Source organism: Ahaetulla prasina, chromosome 7 (assembly GCF_028640845.1).
Source record: "Ahaetulla prasina isolate Xishuangbanna chromosome 7, ASM2864084v1, whole genome shotgun sequence".
Classification (NCBI taxonomy): Eukaryota; Metazoa; Chordata; class Lepidosauria; order Squamata; family Colubridae; genus Ahaetulla; species Ahaetulla prasina.
Window position 1 is genome coordinate 47,599,995 of NC_080545.1, and position 21,015 is coordinate 47,621,009.

General features: G+C 41.1%; 1 protein-coding gene across 9 annotated transcripts in view; it reads left to right on the forward strand.

Moving 5' to 3' along the window:
* Positions 1–21,015, forward strand: part of HMGA2 (high mobility group AT-hook 2) — a 194,093-nt gene that overhangs the window by 29,743 nt on the left and 143,335 nt on the right. For 3 of the 9 annotated variants that reach the window (XR_009155996.1, XR_009155997.1, XM_058189974.1), the window contains one exon: positions 20,587–20,678. The exons of 5 other annotated variants lie outside the window; for them this stretch is intronic. Coding sequence is in view for 2 of the 4 variants with exons in the window: in XM_058189974.1 (XP_058045957.1) it covers positions 20,587–20,613 (27 nt within the window). In the remaining 2 variants the exon portion in view is untranslated. Of the gene's footprint in view, positions 1–20,586; positions 20,679–21,015 lie in introns of those variants that run through there. One more of the 9 variants, XM_058189972.1, reaches the window with a different exon arrangement.

Here is a 21,015-nt window from a genome sequence, read left to right on the forward strand (position 1 = left end):
TTTTACAAATAACTTGTAAAACATATATCACCTTCCTTCTCATATTTTCCCCACAATAACAACAATTGTGCGAGGTGAGTTGAACTAAGAGAGTGTGACTTGCCCAAGAACACCCATCTGACTTCCGTGGCTAAGGTGGGACTAGAACTTGCAGTATCTTGTTTTTTAGATGGGTACCTTAGCCACTGGCTAAGCCACAAACTGGCTCATATTGCTATACTGTAGAATAGAAATAGCTTATCCTCGAGCTAGGCTAGCATGATGTATATTAATAATTGAGGAGCTGTATTCAATCTTTTCATTTTTTTATTTCTTAAATATTAGATGCACCCAGAGAATATGGAGATAAAATGATTATGCTATAATAAATGTTAGACTGAATATATAATATGTAAATTATATGATCCTGTCTTAAACGGGGCTGGACTAAAAGATCTCCGAGGTTCTTTCAAACCCTATAGTTCTATGTTTTGTGATTGAGTAAATCTCATTGATATAGTAATTCATTATGCATGTCAGAGCTCTGATGAGAAATATGTGTAGGTAGAGTTGTTCTCTGCTGAAAGAGTTTAGGAAGGAGCTCCCTATTTGCATTAGACTATACCAAGAGCTCTGTACCAAGAGCAAAGTATAGCAAGACAAAAATCAATGGAGGTGTGTTATCTAAAGCCATTTGGCTTTATGCATTTTACAGGAAATTCTGTCACATAAGTTCCATTTAAACTTTAAGATGACATTAGAGTTATTTAATATTTAATCAAGTATATTTACAACATTTCTAAAAAATATTTTTTATAATAGGGTTCTTAGAGATTTTTTAAATTTTAGTTCAGAAAAGACATAAGATGCATTTTTAATAACACTCTAATTTGTTTTTGCTACATTTATGAATTATACTGTATGTTGTTTATCAAACTGCAGGAAGTATTATGTCTGCTCTGCCTTCACTATGTACATAAAGAGATGCATTAGCTAACAGATCACGGTTAGTTCAAATGAAATCTTTTAAATTTCCAAAAACTATAAACCCCTGGCAAAACTAAATGTTGCACCTCTCTGACCTTGCTTTAATAATAGAAGTGTAAACAAATTCATAATTGTATTGTAAAATGTATTATTTTTCCAGTAAAATAATATATCTTGAAAATATGCTATGGGAATGAGTTCTTTGGTTTCTGTGCTTGACTAAAGAACATCAGGACATCTTACAAAAACTCAAGTGTTCATTCATCATGAACAGCCAATATTGTATTAACATTTGGCTTCAGTACATTAGTTTCATATACACCAATTATTGTATTTTTAAAAAGGTAAGCATTTTGGTCTTAATTCAGACTAGATGATTCATATTAACTGTTGATTTCAGTGGGATCCAAATATATAGTTTTAATACCAAATGATAATCATGTCTCAAAATTATTTACCTCTGTGCAATAATGCCAATTGCATACAAATTTCATAGACTTTCATACATAAAAATTAGACCTGTTTCATATATAAGTGGCATGTAGTTTAATTTTGGATAATAATTGGAAATAAACTATACTACTACATTTTATTTCTTATATGTAATATAGAATGATTTAGCTATATTACACATTTTCAACAATTACTGATCGAATTATAAAGAGGGTTGGTTTAGCCTAATATAAAAATGTCATTTTTGTTTCCTTTGCAGTTCTATTACCTCTATTTAAAAGCAACTGAATTAATGGGTCAGTTGACAGTGTCTTTTCACCTTCAGTAGTAAATCATAGCCACTGCTAATTTTCATGGTTACCTAAATTGTCTGAACTGAAAAACTGTTCATACCTTCTCAAAGGTTTTTTTTTAGGAGTGGTTTCCAGCCAACCATTCATCCATCCATCCTTTCAGTTCAGAGATATGTTTTCAATTATATTACAATCAAAAAACAATTTGCATAAACTCATGGTGTTCTATACTTATAAATCCAAATGTGACATTTAACCTATGTTAATAATTTATTGGGAATTAACACATTTTAAGCATTATGTTTTGAAAGTCAGTGTTGGATTACTTTTATAATGATTATTCTTTTAATAGCAAAAATACCTCTTGTAGGTTAGGCACAAAAATTAATGAGAGCCTGATAGTTTCCAAGTATAAGCGATAACTACTAAAGTAGATGATATATAGAGAATATGGAGTTCTATTTCTAGTTCAGTACAAATAGACAAGGTAAGACAGCCAGCTTGGGCTAGTGGTTAAGGCATCAGGCTAGAAACAAGGATACTGAGTTCTAATGCTGCCTTAGCCATAAAGGCCAGCTAGGTGACTTTGGGACAGCCATTCTCTTTCAGCCCAATCCAATACACATGGTTGTTGTGAGAAAAATAGGAGGAGAAAGGAATATTAGGTATGTTTGCGGCTTTGACTTGTTTATAAAAGTAATAAAGGTGAACAAAATCTGAATAAATAAAACCTAAATAAATAACAGTAAAGAACAAAGATGCAACTTAAAACAATGTACTCTAATCTGATGTAATTTAGATCCATTTGAAATGTTAATTAAGTCTAGAATTTCCAGCAAGTTGCTATCTCAGAATTACAGGGTTCTATCTGACATTATCCAAGTTATCCAAACCAAGAATTTCAAGCCTAGTAGCACAAGGAATTCTATTGTGTACAGAAGAGTGCAAGATTTTTCTTGTGAAGTACTTCTGAACCCATTCAATTGTTTTGATGTCAGATATATAGTGGAATAGAATAGAATATAAACTTTATTATGGTCATCAACCAGCAATAGACATACAATAAATTAAAAATAATACGGACATTAATCATGAATAATAACATCCCTGTTATGAAAATACATAATCTCAAACCGTTAGGGTCACTCCCTAATTTACATGAGCCAATAAGTATAAGAGTAAATGTATTTTTCCAAAATTGTTATAGATATCTCCAAAAAATTGGCACAAGTTGACATCTATAATTCTGTAACCAATTTTTTTCTTGTGGACATTGCAGCGACACAGAATTTTGCCACTGCCCGCATGGTAGCTGGGTTTGAGTCTTGGAGGAGAAAGCCTACATAAAAGTCGTCTGTCCTGCCTGGCAATCTCTCTAGTAAGGGGAGAATATATATTGACCTACATACTCTGTATAACTCACAAGTACAATCAAACATATGAGATATCTTCGACTTCTCCTTTACCACATATACATACCCGTTCTGCTATTGGTGTTCTCTTATACTTACCCTGGAGAAGTGCTGAGGGGATGATATGAAATCTGGCTGTGAAGAAAGCTATTCTTTGTTTTGGGAAGATCAGATCATTAAATATTTTGCTGATTCCCACACACCCTGCTTGATTCTGTCCCTACTGTGGAGAGGCAACCTGTTTAGTTCTTCTTGGAACTCCATGTCCTTTATTCTATCAATTACTACTTGCTTTGCTTTGTCAAAGCCTAGAGACATTAAGAATACCGATGAGAGCCCATAAGAGCCCAGCTTGTGATCTATCACCTGTTTCCAGGGGGAGGGGAAGTTGTCAGCACTAACGGGGACAGTCCCTGTGGAAAGAAATGAATTTTTAGCCAATAAATGATCATCATCTTCCAGACTCTTACCTAAATTTGAGGCATACCTATCTCAATTCTTAGCTGGGCATTTGGAGTTCCTTTGGGTGCAGCTAAGATGGCTCGCAGTAATTTGGTTTGTATGGTTTATAGCAAGCTTTTCTTTGCAAGGATTCCTATTTGTGCCCCATAAAGAATCTATGCCAATGTTTTGGCCTCAAAAAGTTTTAAGGCAGCAGGTATTAATTGACCTCCGTCTGTATAAAATAAATGTTTAATTGCATTTGAAGACCTATTGGCAGCTTGCAATGTCTGCTCCAGGTGGCCTTCCATGACCCTTGCGAGTGGAAGACCACCCCAAGGAATCTAAATGTCCTAATCTGTTCCAATCCGTGTCCTTCAATTTTCCAGCAGTATTGTCTGGGTCTTTTAGCAAAAACTAAAATTTTTGATTTATCAAAGTTAACTTGTTCTATCTACCTATAAAACCCAAGTGTTGCTTTATTTGCTCTCTTCAGTCCTATGGGAGTTTGTGAAATAATAGCAGTATCGTCGGCATATAGGAGAATCAGGATGTTGCGTTGTGCTATGTTAGGAGGATGTAGATCAGGGTTCTGTAAGAGATCGATCAGGGGTTTAATATAGAAGTTAAAAAGGGAGAGGGACAGGATGCAGCCCTGCCGTACCTTTTTGAACCCTTACTGGGCTGGTTAAAGTCCCTTGAGGATTACACCTCACTTTCAAGGTGGAATTGGCATACAATTTTTGTATGAGGAAAATGAGGCATTTATCGATTTTAGTGCATTTTAATTTCTTCCATGGGATGTTCCTGGATATTGAATAAAAGGCCTGCTTAAAATCAAGGAAGGCCACGTAGAGAGAGGATTTTTTTTATACGTATATTTTTGCACCAGATGGCGAAATATCAGGATATGACCCACTATAGTTCTTCCTTCTCTAAAACCGGCTTGTTCATCTTTGATTATCCCCCCTGAAATTAGCCAATCCTGAAGTTTATAGTTTAGGTGTTTGGCATACAATTTACTAATAGCACTCAGAAGACTAATGGGTCTATAATTGCCTGGATCATTTCTATTACCCTTTTTATAGATTGGTATAATAATTGCTAATCCTCAATCTCTTGGCATACAGCCCGTTTTATCTATAAATGTAAACAGAAATGCTAAAAGTGGGGCCCACCAACTGGTGTTCTTTTTGATTATTTCTGGGAGGACATTATCAGCACCAGGTACTTCATTAGCCTTAAGCGCTCCACTCAACCAGGATATCTCTTTTGGTGTAAGGGGTCCAGTAAGAAGTTTGGTCCAAACTAATTTGGTTCTCCTTAGTTACATAGTTGGGTCTGTATGTAACTCTCTAAAATACTGTTTTAGAGAATATCAGGCCTGAATTAGTTGTGGTAAGGGGGATTATCCCAATCCTCTGCTGATGTACCAAAAAAGGGATGTAGTTTTTGTCCTGACTGATGTAATTAATTTCTGCCAAGACTCCTTCAAAGCCGCACTTTTCTTTTCTTTTAGGAGGGTCTTATTTTGTGCCTTCAACTGTTTTAAGAAGTGAGTGTGATCCTCAGAAGGGTCATTTTTACTTCTTCTGTACTCCTTATTATATATCCTTTTTAATTTTTTTTGTTTTTTTTGTTTACATTTATACCCCGCCCTTCTCCGAAGACTCAGGGCGGCTTACAGTGTATAAGGCAATAGTCTCATTCTATTTGTATATTTTTACAAAGTCAACTTATTGCCCCCCCAACAATCTGGGTCCTCATTTTACCTACCTTATAAAGGATGGAAGGCTGAGTCAACCTTGGGCCGGGCTCGAACCTGCAGTAATTGCAGGCTACTGTGTTCTTAATAACAGGCTTTACCAGCGTGAGCTAAACCGGCCCTTGTATTTTGCACACAATCTCTAACAAACCATTTTTTGTTCTTTAAAACCAGCTTTTTGGAGTGAGCTAGTATTCTGTTAGTGAGAACTGATTTCAAATTTGAAATTAAAGTTTCAAACTCCTCTAAGTATGGTCCTTCAAACTTATTTCTTAGTAGAGATGTATGTAATTCTATGGTTTCTGGAACTAACATCCATTTAGTAACTTCCTTTGCATTTTTCTTGGTCCATTTAATTTTTACCTGGGTATTGTGGCTCTCTAACCTGGGTAAGTATATTGAGCCAGCCCTTAGTAATTTTTGGTGTAATGTAAGAGTAAGGATAAGTGAATCGTGATCGTTTTCCAGACGCAAGTCTACTTCCATCTTCTGCAAGAACTTCAGGAGGTCGTATTATATTATCCAGTAATCAACTGTGGATTTTCTTCCTGCTCCACAATAAGTATAGTTTGCTAGGTAGTCACCCCAAGTGGAACTGTTCAGGATACAAAGGTCCAAGCATACAGTTATCTGTCTTACACACAGACCTGCTCGATTTGCCTTAGTGTCTTTAAATTGTCTGGAATGCAGGGATTCTCCTGGTACATTCTCATCATAATGGATTTTAAATTGATTAAATAATGCTTGATTGTTTGGGCCCATCCTAGCGTTTAAGTCCCCCCCCCAATAATTATTGCTGCTATAGGGTATTTATCTAAGCAGCCCAGGATAAAATCTTCTATGCTGTCCCAAATCTTGTTGATCAAATTATTCTTATTGAGTGAGGAAATGTAGATATTAAAAAGCAAAATCTCCACCTGTTTAAATAAGAGTAAGGTAATCACAACCCATGGCTGCAAAGGTGGCAGTGATACACATTTAAATTGCAAGGATGTATTCACTAATGTCACAATACCTACTTTAGCTCTCCCACCCACCTTACTTGGGACAGCTGGGATAGAGTTAACCCAATACCCATCTAACTATATGTCTGTGGAGGCCCAGGTTTCCTGTAAGAAGAGAATGTCAAATTGTGATATATGGTCAAAAAAAAGTTGGTCTTTTGATGAAACAGTCCAACCCGCTATATTCCAGGTTATGTTGGAGGGGGGATCCTCTTTTGCAGCTCATCAGGAAATTTGATTTATACAGAGGGAAGTTGTATGGTTGTTGCAATGGCTTGAGATGTCATCACGCACAAAACTGGCCTTCTCTAAAAGGAGGGGTGCCCCATCTAAATTCTGTGTCGACTCCTGGTAAAATTGTTCAGAGTAAGAGGATTTAGCCCCAGCTAACAAGGCTTGCCATTCTGATGCCTCTTCTCTAGGCGTAGAGCAGGGGGTTATTCAGTTGTGCTCCATTCGGCTTTGAGCTGATGACACTGACATGGTCCTCTCTCAATTTCTTGATGTGGTGCTAAAGGTATCATAGGATAATCACATAAGGATGCTAGCATCTCCTTCTCTAATGGGGCCTTTAATGGCCCCTATGTGTCTTGGCTTCTGTTTTCCATGTTCTCATATTCATGAAAACCTTTGCCCCCTGGTGGGGATTCCATGTGGTGGGGATTCCAAACAGTTGAACAATACTCTAAAATTGGTCTAGCATATTTTTTATAAGCTCTAATTAGCAATACAATGTTTCCAGAAAAAAAGTTTCGCAAAATTAAGTTTACAACTCTTAATGCTTTTTTAGCAACGCTGTTACAGTGAGCTTTGGAACATAAATCATCAGAGATAAGTATACCTAGGTCCTTAACAAAGTGAAGGTTGTCTTCTAGATCAATGCCACCTAGCTTATACTTGATATTCTGATTACGTTTACCAATATGTAAGGCAGAGCATTTATTAATCGAAATTTGAAGTTGCCAAGTAAATGACCATTCAGATACATAGTCGAGATCACTTTGCAAAACAACAGAATTATCAGTAGAATTGAGTAATTTTACGTCATTGACAAAAAGAACGCAATTGCTTTTAAGTTGATCACATAAATCGTTGATATAGAGCAAAAACAGCATGGAACCTAAAACATTGCCTTGCGGAACACCACTGTTAACTGATGCAGGATTAGACAGTATGTTCCCTATTTTGACTTTCTGCAGTCGATTAGACAGGAAAGCAGCAATCCACTTGTGCAAAGGTCCAGAAATGCCGTGAGAGTTTAATTTCAACAGCAGTTTATCGTGTACTACTGAATCAAAAGCCTTACAAAAATCTATTTAAATTGCATCAGCAGCTTTATCTTGATCAAGACATGTAGTCCAGATGTTTTTATAGTGCAAAAGTTATAAATTACAGGATGAGTTTTTCCTAAAGCCAAACTGTTTGTTGGATAGCAAATTATTTGTCTCTAAGTGGTGAACAATGGATTGATTTATAATTGATTCCATAACTTTGCATGTAACATAATACAAAGAAATTGGTCTATAATTTTCAACTGAACTAGGGTCACCCTTTTTAAAACTTGGTATAACTATAGTTGGTCACCATAGATCAGGCAGGGAACTAATTCGAAATGATACTTCAAAAATTGTTCACAAAGGTTCAGCTAGGACAGTAGCAAGCTTTTTCAGGAAAAAAGCACATTTTATTCTGTTTGGTAAAATGTCACTTTGATAATAATAATAATAATAATAATAATAATAATAATAATAATAATAATAATAATAATAATAATAATAATAATAATAATAATAATATAATTTAATTTTTATACCGCCCTTCTCCCGAAGGACTCAGGGCGGTGAACAGGCAGATAAAATAATACAATACATTTCAATAAAAACACTATTTAAAAAACTTACCGTATATACTCGAGTATAAGCCGATCCGAATATAAGCCGAGGCACCTAATTTTACCACAAAAAACTGGGAAAAACTATTGACTCGAGTATAAGCCGAGGGTGGGAAATGAGGCAGCTACTGGTCAATGTAAAAAATAAAGATAGAGCCAAGTAAAATAACATGAATATTTATTTGAACGAAAAACAATAAAAGTGCAAAAGGGGGAAGGAGGATTCCCAGCTTTAGAAAATTTAGAACTACGCCGCCTTTGGTATGACCTGAGCATAGCTCATAAAATTATCTGCTACAATGTACTTCCTATCAATGACTACTTCAGCTTCAACCACAACAATACACGAGAACACAATAGATTCAAACTTAAAGTGAACCTCTCAATCTAGATTGCAGAAAATGTGACTTCAGTAACAGAGTTGTTAATGCCTGAATGTGCTACCTGACTCTGGTCTCTTCCCAAAATCCCCAAAGCCTTAACCAAAGACTATCTAGTATTGACCTCACCCCATTCCTAAGAGGTCTGTAAGGCGTGCATAAGAGCACCAGCGTGCCTACCGTCCCTGTCCTAATGTTCCCTTTAGTTGTATTCCTTTTATGTATTCAATTCATGCTTATATTTATATAATTATTTAATATGTATTTGACAAAATAAAATGAATGAATGAATGAATAGAATAGAATAGAATAGAATTTTTATTGGCTAAGTGTGATTGGACACACAAGGAATGAATGAATGAATGAATGAGTGAGTGAGTTACTTCAACAACATTGTCTCACAGAAATTGACAATACAACTGCAAGCATGAAAATGAGTCCTCCTTTAGCTTCCAAGGGACCAGGGTGCCTCTGAAGGTCAGTGCTCTAAGCACTAAGAACCCAGCACAAATCTAAGCCTGTATGCACACCAATAGTGAAAATACCCTGCACAGTGTCTCTTGGCAGAGAAGGTTAATTTTCATAGACGTTGGGGTGGCTCTTTTTTTTTTTTTGGCAGGGCAATAAGGATCTCTAATATCATTAAACCCAAGTGTGAGGAAAAAGACAGCAGCTAAAATGTTAAGGCCAGTTGTGTGACCTTCTCCAATACAGTTGGCCTGGCTGTTTGCCAAAACTTAAAACACCCTCCCATCCCCCCCTCCCTGCTAAAGCTTCTTTCTTTAAACAATTGTGGTCTTTGCCTTTCATGTCGCTCAACCTTTCACCTGCCAGGTTCCTAGCCCTTCACCCTTGACCCACTGCTGTGTTTGCTTAGCATTGTGCCAATCGACTTTAGAAGTCTGTGTGTGTGTGTGTGTGTGTGAGAGAGAGAGAGAGAGAGAGAGAGGGAGGGAGGGAGGGAGTGCAAAAGGGGGAAGGAGGATTCCCAGCTCTAAACAAAGGGAAATCCCGGAATGCCAGCGCGAAAGGCGGTGCTCGCGTTCCTCCTCCCTTGCTCAAAAGCCCCAATAACCTTCACCAGCAAGGCAGACCCCCACGGGAAGGAAGGGGACGGGCTGACTCACCGAGCATCTGGCTGAAGAGCAGCTGCTCCAGGTCGCCCAGCACGGTGAAGCACGGGGGGAGAAGAAAGAATGAAAGAAGGGGAGGAACGGCCCCTCCTTTCTCTCTCTCTCTTCCAGCGCCGCGGAAGAGAAGGGGACTGGGCACACAGGCGCGCACACACCCAGCTTCTGAAGCACGGAGGGAGAAGAAAGAATGAAAGAAGGGGAGGAACGGCCCCTCCTTTCTCTCTCTCTCTCTCTCTTCCAACGGGAAAACGCTCTTTCGCTATGGGGAGAGGAGGGAGGGAGGGAGGGAGGTTGGCTTATTCAACCCTTCCCGGCTAGCCATCCAGCCCTTCCCAGGAGAAGGCGAGGAGTTTTGGGCGAGCGACCTTTTTGCTAGAAAGCGGCAGCGGCTGCCCCGACACCACCAGTTGGGGCGGGAGCCGGGTGAGCCGCAGTAACTCCCGCCAGGCTATGCATTGGCGCGGGGAAGCCCTGGCGGTGCAGTCCTTCTCGGCTGAGGGAGGGAGGGTTTCCCCGACCGCGCGAGCTCGCCGCCGCGAGAGCCACCCCAAAGGCCAGAAGAAAAGGTCATTCCATCGGAGTAATGGAGCGAAGGCTCCTTCCTCTCCCGCCTTACCCATGCTGTGCGAGCCCGGCTGGGCTGCAACCCCGCCGCCGCCGCTCCTTCCTCAGCCTCCCGGGGCTCGCGCTCTAGCAGCCGCCAAGCTCAGGCCGGACTCGGCAGCTCCCCATCAGCACTCGCACGGCGCGATTCGGGCAGGAGGAGTCGGGCTCGCTCCGTGGCGGTGGCGGCGGCGGCGGCGGCGGCGGAGGCGGCCACGGAGCGAGCCCGACTCCTCCTGCCCGAATCGCGCCGTGCGAGTGCTGATGGGGAGCTGCCGAGTCCGGCCTGAGCTTGGCGGCTGCTAGAGCGCAAGGCCCGGGAGGCTGAGGAAGGAGCGGCGGCGGCGGTGTTGCAGCCCAGCCGGGCTCGCACAGCATGGGTAAGGCGGGAGAGGAAGGAGGTGGTTCGCAACTTGGGCGTCCTCCTGGATGGTTGGCTGTCCTTTGATGAACATCTGGCGGCCGTCTCCAGGAGGGCCTTTTACCAAGTTCGCTTGGTGCGCCAGTTGCGTCCCTTCCTTGACCGGGATGCCTTATGCACAGTCACTCATGCTCTGGTTACGTCTCGGTTGGATTACTGCAATGCTCTCTACATGGGGCTGCCCTTGAGGTGCACCCGGAGGCTGCAGTTAGTCCAGAATGCGGCTGCGCAAGTAGTAATGGGAGCCACTCGTGGCTCTCACGTAACACCACTGCTCCGTAGTCTGCACTGGCTTCCTGTGGTCTTTCGGGTGCGCTTCAAGATTTTGGTTACCACCTTTAAAGCGCTCCATGGCTTAGGACCCGGGTACTTACGAGACCGCCTGCTGTTACCCTATGCCTCCCACCAACCCGTACGCTCTCATAGAGAGGGTCTCCTCAGGGTGCCGTCCACCAAACAGTGTCGGCTGGCGGCCCCCAGGAGTAGGGCCTTCTCTGTGGGAGCATCAACGTTCTGGAATGAACTTCCCCCTGGCCTATGTCAAGTGCCTGATCTTCGGACCTTCCGTCGTGAGCTAAAAACATACTTATTCATTCAAGTGGGACTGGCATAATAGTTGATTTTAAATTGGGGTTTTATTAATATTTTTTAAAAAAAATTAAATTTAAATTTTGATTATCAGCCTTTTTTTGTAATTTGCTATTTTTTAATTTGGTTTTAATTGTACATATTCTGTGTTTTATCTTTGGCTGTACACCGCCCTGAGTCCTTTGGGAGAAGGGCGGTATAAAAATTTGATAAATAAATAAATAAAAATAAAATGGGCTGGGCTCCGTATATTTCCACATTCACAAAGCATGTTGTTACCTGCTAAGACAGGGATCTCCAACCTTGGTCCCTTTAAGATTTGTGGACTTCAACTCCCAGAGTCCCTCAGCCAGCAAAGCTTGGAGACCCCTGTGCTAAGAGCCTCCACTTGAACATATTGGTTTTACTACAGACACTCCATCTCTCAACCTATAAGGGAGATTAGTTTCTTCAGCCATATCATCCTTTAATGTTATTCCTTGCTTGACAGTTTCCTTCCTCCATCTTTTAATTCAATTTTCTTCTTGTATCCCCTCAAGAATGTTTTTCTTGCCATAATATTGTTTCTAGATCTGAGTTGGTGGGCTGGAGCATATATCCATTCAGAAGATGCTGAGGGTCATTCTCTTGCTTAGTTCTCTCAGAATCTGCTGCAACTGCTCTCCTGATCTTTGGTGAGGCCAGTGAGAGTGAGATATATTTTCTCAATTGTTGTAGGTTTGAGACATCCTGTCACTAAGTGTACTGTTTCATTGACGGAGATATCAACTTGTTTCACGTGTGCAGATGCACGCCATACTGGAGCAGCATACTCTGCTGCGGAGACACTAAAAGCCAAAGCTGATGTGTGCAAACTAGATGGTTGAGCTTCCTATGTGTAATTTATCAACTTCTGGATGATATTGCTCGAGCTAACTTTAGCTTTAGTGTTTAGGCAATGTATTTAAAAGGCAGCATCCTGTCAAGTATCACACCAAGATGCTTCAATGTTGGACAGTGTTGTAGTTGGTTTCCTTGCCACATAACATCCAACTCTTTCTTTGCATCTTGATTTTGGAGGTAGAAAGCGCACACTTGGTCTTCTTTGGGTTGGGGTTTAAATTGTTGATGGTGTCATATCATCCTAATTCTTCAAATGCTACCATAAGTTTCCTGCTACCTCATCAAAAGCTGATCCTTGTGTGGCCACTGCTGTATTGTCCACATAGATGAATAGACGTGTGTTGTCAGGGACTGCTTGAGTGTTCTTACCATTCAATGTCACATAAAATTCTGGTTCTGGAGGAAGCTGTCAATGGCCCTGGTAAGCTTATTACCTCCAGTGGTATTATTTAACTTGTGTAGTAATATCCTATGGTTAACAGATATGCTGCAGTTAGATAGACGAAAGTCATTCTATGGCTTTTTTTCTGAAACCATCCTCAATATGTCAGTAAGGGTTTTTTTGTATGTGCGCACATTTAATGTCCCTTAGACTGCTTTTATTGGCTACATATATGCATAAATAGAATGAAAATAAAATTCATTTGAATATGTTGCAGAAAATTTGTGGGATGCCGGCATCCACAGCCACTCAGTCTTGGAGGTTGAGCTTGAGCCTGTTTCTCCCCATCCAGACCCGTCGGCCTCCACACACGAGACAACACTTCAACAGCTACATTGGGGTGGTCAGGGGTGGAAATGTACAGCTGGGTGTCATCCGCGTACAGTTGATAACTCACCCCAAAACCACTGATGACCTCGCCCAGCGGCTTCATGTAGATGTTGAACAGGAGGCGAGAGAACCGACCCTGTGGCACCCCACAAAGGAGGTGCCTCGAGGTGACCTCTGCCCCCTGCCAACACCGTCTGCGATCGGTCGGAGAGATAGGATGAGAACCACGAAACACGGTGCCTCCCACCCAATCCCCAACCGCCGCAGCAGGATACCATGGTCGATGGTATCAAAAGCGCTGAGAGATCAAGGAGAACCAGGGCAGAGGAATAACCCCTATCCGGGCCCTCAGAGGTCATCCACCAATGCGACCAAAGCTGTCTCCATGCTGTACCCGGGTCGGAAACTGGACTGGAACAGGTCTAGATAGACAGATTCATCCAGGTACTGGGGTAACTGGTGTGCCACCACACTCTCAACAACCTTCGCCACAAAGCGAAGGTTGGAGACTGGACGATAGTTACTCAAAACAGCTGGGTCCAGGGAAGGCTTCTTGAGGAGGGGTCTCACCACCGCCTCTTTCAAGGTGGTGGGAACAACACCCTCCCTCAGAGAAGCGTTAACAATCCCCTGGAGCCAGCCTCGTGTAACCTCCCGGGTGGCCAGCACCAACCAGGAGGGACACGGGTCCAATAAACATGTGGTGGCATTCAGCCGCCCCAGCAACCTGTCCATGTCCTCGGGAGCCACAGGGTCAAACTCCTCCCAGATGGTCTCAACAAGACTAGCCTCCGTCACCTCGCCCGAAACTACCCAGTTTTGGTCCAGACCGTCCCGAAGCTGAGCGATTTTGTCAAACAGATACCTGCTGAAATCCTCAGCACAACCCTGTAAGGGGTCATCGCAGCCCTCCTGGTTAAGGAGGGAGCGAGTCACCCTAAACAGGGCGGCTGGGCGGTTCTCTGCTGACGCAATGAGGGTAGAGACATAGGCCCGCTTGGCCTCCCTCAATGCCACTAGATAGGTCTGAGTAAAAGACCTAACTACTGTTCGGTCAGCTTCAGAACGGCTGGACCTCCACGCGCTCTCTAGGCGTCTTCTCCGGCGTTTCATCTCCCTCAGCTCCTCAGAAAACCAAGGAGCTGGTTGAGACCTTCGCCGGGTCAGAAGCCGCAAAGGCACGACACGGTCCAAAGCGCCCACCGCGGCCTGTTCCCAGGCCGCAACAAGCTCCTCAGCCGAGCCATGGGCCAGATCGCCAGGGAGCAGCCCAAGCTCCATCAGGAATCTCTCCGGGTCCATCAGTCGCCTGGGACGGAACCAACGCATTGGCTCCGTCTCCCTGCGGTGTTGAGCGGCGGTCCGAAAGTCCAGACGAAGGAGAGAGTGGTCTGACCATGACACAGATTCAGTGACTAATTCTCGTACTTCCAGATCACTCAACCGCTGTCCAGAGACAAAAATCAGATCCAGCGTGCTTCCCCCGACGTCGGTAGGGCCGTCAATTAATTGGGTCAGGTCCATGGCCGTCATGGAGGCCATGAACTCCCGAGCCGCCGTTGACGACACACCGGCTGATGGCAAGTTGAAATCCCCCATGACCATGATAATTATTTCTTCCATGTCTAGATCAAACTTTAAACTGCCAGAATGAAACCACCATCCTGGCTTTCTCGCTGGCCAAAAATAAGTTATTATTGGTACATGTTTCTGGTAGAAGCTGATGTATCAGCAGATGTACAGGTCTGGATGGGGAGAAACAGACTCAAGCTCAATCCCTCCAAGACGGAGCGGCATCCGCAGCTGACTGTTGGGGGCGAGTTAGTGGCCCCAAAGGAGGTGGTTCGCAACTTGGGCGTCCTCCTGGATGGTTGGCTGTCCTTTGATGAACATCTGGCGGCCGTCTCCAGGAGGGCCTTTTACCAAGTTCGCTTGGTGCGCCAGTTGCGTCCCTTCCTTGACCGGGATGCCTTATGCACAGTCACTCATGCTCTGGTTACGTCTCGGTTGGATTACTGCAATGCTCTCTACATGGGGCTGCCCTTGAGGTGCACCCGGAGGCTGCAGTTAGTCCAGAATGCGGCTGCGCAAGTAGTAATGGGAGCCACTCGTGGCTCTCACGTAACACCACTGCTCCGTAGTCTGCACTGGCTTCCTGTGGTCTTTCGGGTGCGCTTCAAGATTTTGGTTACCACCTTTAAAGCGCTCCATGGCTTAGGACCCGGGTACTTACGAGACCGCCTGCTGTTACCCTATGCCTCCCACCAACCCGTACGCTCTCATAGAGAGGGTCTCCTCAGGGTGCCGTCCACCAAACAGTGTCGGCTGGCGGCCCCCAGGAGTAGGGCCTTCTCTGTGGGAGCATCAACGCTCTGGAATGAACTTCCCCCTGGCCTATGTCAAGTGCCCGATCTTCGGACCTTCCGTCGTGAGCTAAAAACATACTTATTCATTCAAGTGGGACTGGCATAATAGTTGATTTTAAATTGGGGTTTTATTAATATTTTTTTAAAAAATTTAAATTTAAATTTTGATTATCAGCCTTTTTTTGTAATTTGCTATTTTTTAATTTGGTTTTAATTGTACATATTCTGTGTTTTATCTTTGGCTGTACACCGCCCTGAGTCCTTTGGGAGAAGGGCGGTATAAAAATTTGATAAATAAATAAATAAAAATAAAATGGGCTGGGCTCCGTATATTTCCACATTCACAAAGCATGTTGTTACCTGCTAAGACAGGGATCTCCAACCTTGGTCCCTTTAAGATTTGTGGACTTCAACTCCCAGAGTCCCTCAGCCAGCAAAGCTTGGAGACCCCTGTGCTAAGAGCCTCCACTTGAACATATTGGTTTTACTACAGACACTCCATCTCTCAACCTATAATGAGATTAGTATCTAGGATTATTGATAATATAGTATTATAGTAATATACAGTATAGTATATTGTTTTTCTACTTAAGAAAAATGTTTAGCAACCTTTCTATGCATCCATACACCATAGCTGAGGAATGAAATTGAATTAGAAACAACAGCTAAATAGTTCCTATATTCTTAGTTAATATTTAGTGGGCCATTTTATTGCTCATGGAATCTGCCAGGTTTTATCTTACTTCCTTCAACTGATTGTAAGGACCAGGTGGCTATTTAAAGTAAAGCTATTATATTTCCATTAAAATACAGGGTGATTCTTTGAATTCCTGAGCTCCTCATTGAAAATAAATAAAAAGTTCAAGGCTTTTCAACTTTTAAGTGCAGTTCTATGAGTCAAACCATGTACCCCACAGGAAGGATCACCCTTTCTACCCTCCCCAAATGTAACTGAATGGGCAGTGCCTCTGACATGTTAAAATGAAAGCTGGATGGGAAGGATTTAATCTTTTTCTTTAGTGCCATTTTATAGTGAAAGTTGCATATAGTTTACACTTTTGGTTTCCTGTCCCCTTCCAAAACTCTTAGGAAAAGGATAGGTATCAGAAAAGATGATGTGTTCAAAATGCCTTGTTGAATTTGACCAGTGATTGAAAAAAGGAAGTAAAACAGAAGTCAGAATTGCATTTCAGGATTACTGTATCATGCTGTTTACATTGTTTCATAGAAGAACTAAGCTGCTTGCCTGCCATTTGCGCAGCCTAGATCTTAACAGGCCACAGACTAGTAGTGGTCCACAGATTGGGGATTGGGGATCACTGCATTATACCACACTGGCTCTACTCTTTATCAAAGAAACTGCATGCAAGTATTTTTTATGCAAAAAACTGGCAAGTCTTGTATACATATATTGTACATTTTTATCATTCAAACTTCAAAGCACTCCTCTGCCTGTTCAGGAATTACATGTTTTAAGTAGGAATCATGGGGTGGAGTGGGGTATAAGATTTTGTTTTATGTATACTTCATTAGCATAGCATTGGCACGTATAAATATTAGGAAAGAGCACAAAGGTAAGAATGTATATCACCATAAGTTTAAATGATTATAAGCGGTATATAATGTAATAATAGGCTAAATTTCAGACTTCAGATAAAGAAACATTTCATTGTTTAGGAAGTAATAATAAAAATAGGTTCTAATGAAACAATTGTTCACAATGCTCAACTTGTATGATCTTGAATTTTAGAGTTAATATAAAATTAGATCTAAATTAAATAACTAAGCATGTTAATCAGAACAATTTAGAAAATTTTGGAAATATTAGCATTGTTTTCTACAGCTAGGTGCCCTTCTATAATTCTGGAATTGTAGTCAATCACATCAATAGCTGCAAAATGAGATTAGTATCTAGGGATTATTGATAATATAGTATTATAGTAATATACAGTATAGTATATTGTTTTTCTACTTAAGAAAAATGTTTAGCAACCTTTCTATGCATCCATACACCATAGCTGAGGAATGAAATTGAATTAGAAACAACAGCTAAATAGTTCCTATATTCTTAGTTAATATTTAGTGGGCCATTTTATTGCTCATGGAATCTGCCAGGTTTTATCTTACTTCCTTCAACTGATTGTAAGGACCAGGTGGCTATTTAAAGTAAAGCTATTATATTTCCATTAAAATACAGGGTGATTCTTTGAATTCCTGAGCTCCTCATTGAAAATAAATAAAAAGTTCAAGGCTTTTCAACTTTTAAGTGCAGTTCTATGAGTCAAACCATGTACCCCACAGGAAGGATCACCCTTTCTACCCTCCCCAAATGTAACTGAATGGGCAGTGCCTCTGACATGTTAAAATGAAAGCTGGATGGGAAGGATTTAATCTTTTTCTTTAGTGCCATTTTATAGTGAAAGTTGCATATAGTTTACACTTTTGGTTTCCTGTCCCCTTCCAAAACTCTTAGGAAAAGGATAGGTATCAGAAAAGATGATGTGTTCAAAATGCCTTGTTGAATTTGACCAGTGATTGAAAAAAAAGGAAGTAAACAGAAGTCAGAATTGCATTTCAGGATTACTGTATCATGCTGTTTACATTGTTTCATAGAAGAACTAAGCTGCTTGCCTGCCATTTGCGCAGCCTAGATCTTAACAGGCCACAGACTAGTAGTGGTCCACAGATTGGGGATTGGGGATCACTGCATTATACCACACTGGCTCTACTCTTTATCAAAGAAACTGCATGCAAAGCTTTTTATTGTTGTTTTTATTGATCACTTGCCCTCAGATTTCTTTGTTGAACTCTCTCACTGCTAAATTTGATACTATCAGATTATTTTCCATGTGAAATGGAAGTGGCAATTGAAATCACTGTTATAATGGTTTTACTTTTGGATGCATCCTGGATTTCATATTTATTAATTTTTCCTGATATATTTTGGAAGATATACAGATTAGTTTGTATTTTTAATTAATGCTTCGTATAAGTAAAACAGAATAGCTTCTTTACAACTGTTTTACTTTTGGATGCATCCTGGATTTCATATTTATTAATTTTTCCTGATATATTTTGGAAGATATACAGATTAGTTTGTATTTTTAATTTAGCCTTTGTGTTAGATATTGTCTAACACAAAGGCTATTTTAGATATTCTAAAATTTAGAATTGTTAAGAGTTGAAGACTTCCTTATGGATTTACTAAAATATAGTTGCTAAATATTTCTTTAGTACTAATGCATACATTACGTGAACTAAAGAACTGAGTAAAAATAAAACAGGTGGTTATGGATGTGTCTTTGAAATCTTATAATCTAATGCATTCTTGCTAAATGAAGATTCTTCTATATAAGAAAGTCCATTTTGAATTACAAAATTAATACGTTTATAAATAATTCACTCCACTGTTCTGATCTGTTGAGCAAGATACAAAATTGGTTTTTTTTTTAATTAATGCTTCGTATAAGTAAAACAGAATAGCTTCTTTACAACTGTTTTACTTTTTGTCCAGTACATACAAAAGATGCAATTCTGCTGGTCTCTTATTTCGTCAGATTGAATTCAAGCTAGGAAATGGCCCATGAAGTAGAACCTTGCTAATTCACTTTTCTTAACATACATTTCAAACCTGCCATCTTCCTTGCTTCTCTTATTTTTCTTAAAGCTATTTGTTTTTGACAGAGTTAATTCGCACTTCTAGTTTAGGATGCATGGTGGAGTAATGCGTTCACTTTTTATTGTAGTCACAAAGTAGGCCTAATGTATCAGTATTGGTAGATCTCAGATGGTTGAAAGACAATTGATTAGGTGTTGAGTATAAATAGCAGTGACAAAATGTATCTGCAGGCCAAACCCTGACATTTCATATGTAAATCCTGATGTCAGGCGTAAGAATGAAATTTATGGTTTTCATCGGTGGCGCCCAATCTGGTTCTGTGGAGAGAGGTTTCTCATGGACTAGAGGAAGACATGGTTTCACATGCTGCCTGCATTTCGTAGATGGGGCTTCGCTTGTTTGCTTGGCCCGGTTTCTGGCATGCCGTGGTTCAGTGGTGTTGGGGACCCCTGGTTTATATCATGGCCTCATGTCATTGGTCTTTCCTTGCCCTCTGCAATTGTCTATAGAGACATTTCCTTTAATCCCTGTTACTTAGAATTATTGTATATGCTTTGCACTGTAAATAAAAATAATTACAGATTTATCCCAGTTAATAAATGCTATCCATGTGGGAGTTTAAGGCACCAGTTTTGAATGTACTGTATTTGTGGAAGACTGTATTAATAGGTAATGATATGGAGCACCAGTGGAGAATGAGGAGAATAAAGGTATAATAATTTGATTTTTACCAAACACATAGTCTCCGCTCAACTGAGTCTTCTCTTCTGCCTTCCATCTTCCTCAGCCATCATGACCTTGGGTTTTTGTTTTTTTTAAATTTACATTTATATCCCGCCCTTCTCCGAAGACTCAGGGCGGCTTACAGTGTATAAGGCAATAGTCTCATTCTATTTGTATATTTACAAAGTTAACTTATTGCCCCCCCAACAATCTGGGTCCTCATTTTACCTACCTTATAAAGGATGGAAGGCTGAGTCAATCTTGGGCCGGGCTTGAACCTGCAGTAATTGCAGGCTGCTGTGTTTTAGGCAATTGCCAACTGAATAGTTCCTGAAGATTTTGTCAGGAAATTGAAAGAATCAGTATTTTTTAATTAACCATTTACTAAAATACTTATGTCAATGTAAACTATTTCAAGTAAGAGAAATGGCTGAGGTGGCAATGATGAAATCTTCCTCCAATAGATTGTTTGGGAATACATAACTTGGCGATTGACAATTTGAATAATCTAAAACACCATACTGAGATAGTTATTTGGTTCACTATCTCTTTGTTCAAGCTGGGTTTCCAAAGTTAATGTATGTGTCAGCCCCAGCTCTGTGACAGTACTTGGGGCCGCCATTCATGTGGGGATCACCATCGGAACAACTGAAGTGGCTTGTGATGGATTGGGGAGGGAGAGGGAGGATACAGGGTAATTGGATAATTGAGTGATTGCACTGGGGTGGAGCTGTATGCTGATTAAAAGGTGATGAATCCAACAATTTCTTTAACAATTTAAGATGGTCAGTTAGTACCGATATCAGGATAAACAGACTTGGTTACTGCTTTTGTATACTGAGGTTTATTTTCCAATCTTTATGGAACCTGACAGATTGTTGGAGCTCACTTCAAACAGTGATGGCTGAGGGATCTATTCCAGGCCTAGAAGCAGTAGACCTGGAGGAGTCTGTTGCAGCAACAGAGGTAATTGTGGGTGTGCCGGGGGATGGGGCAGAGGCTATGATGGATGTGCGACCAAAGGAATGGTCAGCTTTGACCCAGGGACTGTTGGAGGCATCAGAGAGGTTACCTGAAGGTTGTGGGGTCACTGAGAAATGGTGGTTGGGGTCTCTAGAGCATGGTGAGCCCTGGGTCTCAACTGCTGCAGGTCCTGACCTGACGCCATCAGGCACACATTTTTTCCAATGGAGGGAGCGGAGAATCTCAGAGGACAACTAGGACAACTTCTCAGCTATGGATAGCCAGACCATTGAGGTCCTGCAAGAAATGTATGGGGCTTCTGGGTTTTGGGGTCCAGGGC